A 7,630-nucleotide genomic window follows, 5' to 3' on the forward strand; every position below is an offset into this window, starting at 1 on the left:
TACTTAGCTCTGGGACAAATTAAGCCCTGGATGGGGTGGTGGAGAGGAAGGCAGCAGGGTGCGAGGGGGGGAGTCGATGGGGGGGTTTGTGGGAGGCAGCAGGGGCAATTGGGGCAGATGGGTGAGCCTGGGATCAGCACCGACTGGTGCCACACAGCTGGGGCCAAGGGCCAGAACTCCATAGCTGGGGCCTGAGCCTGAAACCCTGTGCCTGGGGGATGGAGCCCCCTGCTGCATGGTGGAAGCCCAGGGCCGGAGAAGGCAGCAGGGGCCAGAGGCAATGGGGAAGGGGTGGCGAGCCACGGGCTGGAGCCTGCTGCCACATGACCGAAGCCTGGCTAGTGCAGCCAAACCCTGGGGCTGCAGGGGGGAGGGGGAGGGGAAGGGATGAGCCTGGGGCCGGCCTGTCTGCTGCCGTGCAGCTAGGGCCCATAGCTGGAGCCTAAAGCCCAATGGCTGGAGCTCGCTGCCTGCCACCCCAGAGCTGAAAAACTCAACCCCACTGCCCCTGGGAAGGTGGGGAACTTGCTGGCTGCCTTTGCCTCCAGCATTTGTGGCTCCAGAGGGGGGGGCAGGACCCAACCTCTGATAGCGGTCCTGGGTGAGAGGCTGCTGCTTCCTTCCCTCACCAGATCACAGCACAGCGTGCTGTGGCCACAAGAAAAGCCCCAGGTGGCTGCATTTGAGAAATGCTGGTAGAAATCCACATTGAGATTCATGAAGAATGTCTTCACAGAGGAAGAAAATGGTTCAAGAGAAATCTAGCAAGGATGTTTCCTGACGTTGCTAGCAGAGAGATTCCTCTATAATTTCCACAGTCAGATTTATTTCTGATGTTGGGTTAATGTGTCAGAATATATACAGGTACCATTGATATAACTAGGTTGAAACCACACAAAAGTTTTCACAGGTTTAACTAAATCAATTTTAAACGGATTTAAAATAAACTGGTGCAAATACTGTGTTTAGACAATCCCCGAAAGCGGTAATGGGGCGGTAATGCAGTGACCTTACTGCAGCGCTGGGGAGGCAGATGGAGGGGCTCTCCCAGGGGGCTGCTATATGCTGTGCGGCGATCATGTTTTTCACTCTGGCTCGGGACACATAAATAAAGAAGTGTGGGTCAGGCAGGGGCTCTGCCACTCCTGCTTCCCATTGGCGGGGGGCAGGGTTGATAGCCTCGGTCGCAGCACCTGTGCCTGCACATGTCTCCCGGGAGCCGTTCGGGCCGCTGCCCAGCCTTAGGGTGACCAGACGTCCTGATAAAATCGGGACTGTCCCGATATATAGTTGTTTGTCCCATGTCCCGACCAATGTACGGTTGGGACGCCATTTGTCCCGATATTTTGGCGTGGGGCTGGAGTGGATTGGTCACTCTAGCCAGCAGGCTCCCGCAGCCTGCAGGACCCTGTGGCCCCTAGGCACAGTGGCAGGCAGGGGGGTCTCCAGTCCCCGTGCTATGCCCACCACCAGCGCCGTCTCCGTTGCGGCCAATGGGAGCTGCAGGAGCAGGGCCTGCAAGCGCGGGCAGCACGCAGAGCCCCATGACCCTAGGCGCCAGAGGGACCTGACGGCCGCTTCCCCAGAGCCCCCGCAGGTAAGCGCCACTGGGATCCCACCTCACTCCTGCCCCAGGCAGGTCCCTCTGGCGCCTAGGGTCGGGGCGGACAGGGGGCTCTGCACGTTGCCCGCACCATGAGAGCCCTGTCCCCGCAGCTCCCATTGGCACAGTTCCGGCCAATGGGAGCTGCGGAGCTGGCGCTAGTGGTGGGCACAGCATGTGGAGACCCCCCCCCCAGCCACCCTGACCCTAGGAACCAAAGGGACCTGCCTGCTGCTTCCCGGGAGCCGCCCCAGGTCAGCGCCGCCCAGCCCCGCACCTCCTCTCCTTGCGCCAGCCCTCAGGTGTGAAAGCGGGCGGGGGGCCGGCCAGGGGCAATGGGGCATGCATGACATGATCAGATGCACACTGGTCCGTCTGGCCCTTCCTGTCGGGGGGCGGGCGATGCTGTGCCACACAACTCCCCTGCCCAACACCCCCTGGACCCACTATGCCCAGTGCCCCCCCCCCAAATCCACAGTGCCCTGCACACCACCACTGCTGCACAGTGCCCCCCTGCCCACAGCCCCACCATAACTGCTCAGCCCCCCCCCCACAGAACCCCCCACTCCCTAGTGCCCCAACACACAGATCTCCCCCAATATCCTTCCCCACAGCCCCACCACAACTACACAGCTCCCCACACAGACCCCTACTGCCCAGTGCCCTGACACACACAGATCTCCCCCACTGCCTAGCACCCCAAAACACACAAACCTCCCCCACTGCCTGGCACCCCACCACAGACCTCCCAGACACTCACTCCCCCACGTCCTGCCCCCTCCCCTGGCCACACTCACAGGTCCTGCTGTGAGGTGATGGGACTGTCAGCTGGGCTGAGCCAGCAGCGCGACGGGGGCTGGAACTGGGATCATGCGCCCCTGCCCCGCGGCTTCTGCAGGGGGGGTGGAGCTGGGGCCATGAGCCCCTCGCAGGGCCGTTCGCCCCCCTCGCACCTTCCTGGGGCTGTGCGTCCCCCCCAGCCCAATGGCTCCGGTCGGGGATGTGCGCCTGTGGCTGCCCCGCCCCCGGCCTTATGTGTCCTCCCCGCCTCCCGATATTTTCCTCTCGCGATCTGCTCACCCTGCCTAGCCCGGAACTGTGCAGCGGCGGGAGGCGGGTCCCGCTAAGGGCGGAGCTCGGCGGCAGCGCTCTGCCTGGGGCAATGTGGGGCTGCGGCGGGCTGAGCAGAGCAGCCCGGGCTCTAGTCGCCCCGCGGGGCCGGAGCAGCGGGGCGGGCCCGCCGGGGAGGAGGCTGGGGACAGCGGCCGGTGAGTACCTCCTGGGCCCGGCCAGAGCCAAGCGGGGCTGGGGCAGGCAGCCCGGGGCGGCGGCACCAGCTGGCTCTGGGTGTTTCCTGCGGGGCCTGCCTGCGGCCCGCGGCGGCCGGGCTACGTGTCCCCCAGCGCTGAACGCGCCTCCACCGCCGCCAGTCCCTGTGGCTGTGCAGGGGCCGGTAGCGCTCTGCGGCGCTTGGCGCGGGCTCCGGAACCGCCGCGGTGCCTCTGCGGCCGGCTTGAGACAGCGGCGTGATTGACAGCGCCCGAGTGCCATGCAGCGGGCGGGCGCTTACCCGGGGCACAGTGCAAACGCGCCGGGGGCCCAGCAGCCCTGCCATAGTCCAGAGCTGCAGCGTGTGGCAAGGACAACAGGCTGAAACCCCGCAGGGCAAGTGCTAGCCGACTGTCAGGGCTACTTCTAGCTCCTCGAAAACAGTAGCGTGGTCTCTTACGCCCCTGGTAACGCGTGTTTGCTAGCATTTAGTCAGCGCCTGGAAGCTAGGCTTTCTATGCATAAGAACGGCCATACTGGGTCAGCCCAAAGGTCCATCTAGCCCAGTATCCTGTCTGCCAACAGTGGCCAATGCCAGGTGCCCCAGAGGGAATGAAGGGAACAGGTCATCATCAAGTGATCCATCCCCTGTCGGCCATTCCCAACTTCTGGCAAACAGAGGCTAGGGACACCATCCCTGCCCATCCTGGTTAATAGCCATCGATGGCTCTGTTCTCCATGACTTTATCTAGTTCTTTTTTTAAACCCTGTTATAATCTTGGCCTTCACAACATTCTCTGGCAAGGAGTTCTACAGGTTGACTGTGCATTGTGTGAAGAAATACTTCATTTTGTTTGTTTTAAACCTGCTGCCTATTAATTTCATTTAGTGACCCCTAATTCTCCTGTTATGAGAAGGAATAAATAACACTTCCTCATTTACTTTCTCCACACTACTCATGATTTTATAGACCTCTATCATATCCCCCCTTAGTCATCTTTTTTCCAAATTGAAAAGTCCCAATCTTATTAATCTCTCCTGATATGGAAGCTGTTCCATACCCCTAATAATTTTTGTTGCCCGTTTCTGAACCTTTTCTAATTCCAATATATCTATTTTGAGATGGGGTGACCAAATGTGTGTGCAGTATTCAAGATGTGGGTGTACTATAGATTTATATAGAGGCAATATGATATTTTTTGTCATCTTGTATATCTCTTTGTTAATGATTCCCAATGTTCTGTTAGCTTTTTTGACTGCCGTTGCACATTGAGTGGATGTTTTCAGAGAACTATCCTCCACAATGACTCCAAGATCTCTTTCTTGAGTGGTAACAGCTAAATTAGACCTCATCATTTTATATGTATAGTTGGGATTATGTACAGTGATTTCACTTCACTGGGTCTTTCTGGGAGCCCCAGCCTATACAGTTCACAGCTTACTCTCTTTAGCGCTCCTTGTCTGCGCTGAAGGTAAAACTCAGCCTTTCTTGGCTACAGTTAACTTTCAGAGCAAGGAGCTTACCCATGGAAACAGCTCAGCTCTCTAGTTTAGCGCATGTGAAAACCTAGGGGTACAACTAGGGATTCCTTCTGTTATCTGCAGAATATCTGAGGCCAGTTTGATCACAAGTGGCACCATAGGCTGTCTTGTTCAGCTGGCTCATAGGGGCTTTCTGTAAATGTTAGCTTAAGTGGTTTAATGGCAGACCTTTTGTTAGGGTCATGCAGGAGTGTTGGAAGGAGAGGCCCCAAAGGTTATGTTAGTGAGCACAAATCATGGTGAAAGATATAAACAGCACGCAATTAAGGCCCACAAAGTAAAATGTGTGGTGATAGCTACATAATATAGCTCAGTGGTGGGCAACCTGCAGCCCACGGGCCGCACGCAGCCCATCAGGGTAATCCGCTGGCGGGCTGCCAGACAGTTTTACATTTGCATGGCTGCCCGCAGCTCCCAGTGGCTGTGGTTCGCCGTTCCTGGCCACTGGGAGCTGCGGGTGGCTGTGCAAATGTAAACAAACTGTCTCGCGGCCTGCCAGTGGGTTACCCTGTCGGGCCGCAGGTTGCCCACCATTGCAGTTCCTGTGGTCAGTGGCTTAGAAATGTCACAATACTGTACTTGCAGACTAAATTGTTATAATATGTAAGGAGGAGTAGCTCTTTAGAAACAAATGGAGGGTTGGTCGGTTGGCATGATGGAAGTTCGACAGTGAGTAATAATTAGCTACTTTGCTATAGTCATTTAAACAGGAAAGATAATTGTCAATGTATTTAGGATGGAACTAATTATTATATAAAATTAAGCTTAGAAACATTTAATGGATTGTTTGCTCTATTAAAGCTTGAAGCTGGCAATTTTGAATGGAACTACTGGCCTGCGAAGGTGGCTTAGAGGAGTAAAGTTCTAAAGAGTACTATCGTCATGGATTCACAGGGTCTGGTCTATGCCCCAGCTTACGACCTGTTCCTGGGGAGTGATCCTTTTTGTGTGCTGGGCCCCAAGAACTCGCAAAGTTCCACAAGGGCAGGCCCGGGACCTCCCAGACTTTGAAACTGGGCCTTTGGGCACCAGTGATCCCTGTTTCTCTCCTCGGCTCCCTGCAGCAAAGCTAGCCAAGGCAGACTTCTGTGGGAGACTTGTGTGGTACCCTTTCAGGGCACAGTGCTCTCAATGAGTAGTTGCTGCGACACCAGGCATCCTTTCCAAAATAAGACGGTAATTTATTAATCACCTAGCATACAGAATCTGAAAGTCCTTAAATTAGCATAGAGAAACAAAGGTTAATATAGAGTTGCTCCCTTGAGCCATGCTGCCATGCCAGCTACGCCATCTTAGCACTCTCACTATATTTTTGTCCTTAGTCCCACACCCAGAAGGTGTGGGGGTTACATCTACACTTGCAGAGTTTTTGCACTGTCAGTTTCAACGGTGATAGTGAACCGGTGAAAGAAAGGAGCTATTTTGTGTACTCACTTACTTCCATAGGCATCAGAGAGCGTTTACATTTGCAGCACTTCCATCCCTGATGAGAGCAGTGCACTGAGGGCAGCTATCCCACAATGCAGCTCTCTCCATTTTGACTATGGGTCTTGTGAGAAGGGGTGGGGGGGTGATTGCGGGGCATCCTGGGTCCCTGCACAGTCTCCTCTCCCCAACACTGATTAGCTGCAGTAGGCCAGCATTGCTCCAAGCGGGGGATCATTTGCTCCCTGGAGCAGGCATTGTCACCTGGCCAGATGATAAGTGAGCACTTGCCAAGAAAACAGGAAGGGGACTTTCAAAGTTCCCCAGGGCTTTACAGGGGGAGGGTAGATGTCTGTTTACCTGGCATCAGATCTGCAGAGCTGCTGGCCAGAGTGGTTACCTAGGCACTGTGGGATATCCTAGGGAGGCTAAAGGCTGTGTAAACAGGAAGAAGTGTCTTCACTTGCACATCACTGCAAAAGCATCATTGGTAAGAGCTTTATGCTTCTCGTGGAGATGGTTTTCTTTTTGCGGTGAAACTCAGACGTTTCACTGCAAAAAGTCATTGGCAAGTGTAGATGCACCCACTGTTTTTGTGTAAAAAAAGGGACTTTTTCCGTTTTAAATGGCAAGTATAGACATGCCCTAAGTCTCTCTCTTCCCCCTCCCGCAAGGCCAGTTCTTAATCCAACTACCAAAAACCTTTCCTCTTCATTCTTCAGCTAGGGCTTTTGCTCTGCTTCCCTGCAGGGGGGTGAGGGGGAAAAAAAATCTCCTTTCTCTTGGTTGTTGATTGCTAGGTCTGAATGTCCCAGCCACTGGGGTTCCCATTGTCTTTCCATAGATATGTGCTGGTTTCAGTCAGTCCTTAATAACCTATTCCTACCACCCTAGACACACATGTGGCACAGTGCACAGTCAACCTATGGAATTCATTGACATAGGATGTTATGAAGGCCAAAAGTATAACTGTGTTCAGAATAGTTAGATAAGTTCCTGGAGGATAGGTCTATCAGTGGCTATTAAGCAAGATGGTCAGAGACACAATTCCATGTTTTAGGTGTCCCTAAACCTCTGACTGTGAGAGACTGGGATTGGACGACAGGATGGATCACTCGATAATTACCCTGTTCAGTTCATTCCCTCTGAAGCATCTGGCACCTGCCCCTGTGGGGACACAGGATACTGAGGTAGATAGACCATTGATCTGACTCAGTATGGCCATTCTGATGTTCCCATGTCCCCTGCTCTGCCCCAAGAGCAGCTTTTTAACCCTTTACACTCCATGCATGCATAGCCATGCAGAACACAGAGGGAAACTAAAGCGCAATAGCAATCATAAAAATATTACCAAAATTCTTACTTCATCACACAATAAAACAGGATAAGCACTTTTCTACTTCACTGGTGGATTTTCCTAAATCAATAACTAAAGGACATAGTTGTAGGTATATATTGTTACATAAAATAAGGGCATAAGCCACCATTAGCAGTAGTAAACATTCATATAATGATAGTACCGAAGGACCCCAATAGGGTTAATAAATTAAAACTACCAAAATGATTTGCTTTGTATTTTTTTAATCTGGCAGCAAAAAAATCAGACTAAAGCATTGCTAGAGTGATCTGATCCATAAAAATAATACTGACAGATCTATATGGCCTTTGAACTGTGTACTTGCTTTATTTGCATTATACATTTCCAGTCCTTTGACAGCACATTTGTGTTTCATTTTATCTACATTAGTTCTATTTTTTTTTTTTTTTTTTTTTTTTTTTTTTTTTTTTTTT

At 52.9% G+C, this 7,630-nt stretch overlaps 1 protein-coding gene across 1 annotated transcript in view; it reads left to right on the forward strand.

Annotated features, from left to right (window-relative positions):
* Nucleotides 1-2,732: 2,732 nt before the first annotated feature.
* COQ3 (coenzyme Q3, methyltransferase) overlaps nucleotides 2,733-7,630 on the forward strand; it is a 27,691-nt gene continuing 22,793 nt past the window's right edge. The window contains exon 1 of the mRNA XM_026654063.2: nucleotides 2,733-2,871. Within this exon, the coding sequence (XP_026509848.1) occupies nucleotides 2,766-2,871 (106 nt within the window). The 5' untranslated portion in view covers nucleotides 2,733-2,765. The remainder of the gene's footprint in view (nucleotides 2,872-7,630) is intronic.

Source organism: Terrapene carolina, unplaced genomic scaffold (assembly GCF_002925995.2).
Source record: "Terrapene carolina triunguis isolate 2854851 unplaced genomic scaffold, T_m_triunguis-2.0 Scaffold42, whole genome shotgun sequence".
Classification (NCBI taxonomy): Eukaryota; Metazoa; Chordata; order Testudines; family Emydidae; genus Terrapene; species Terrapene triunguis.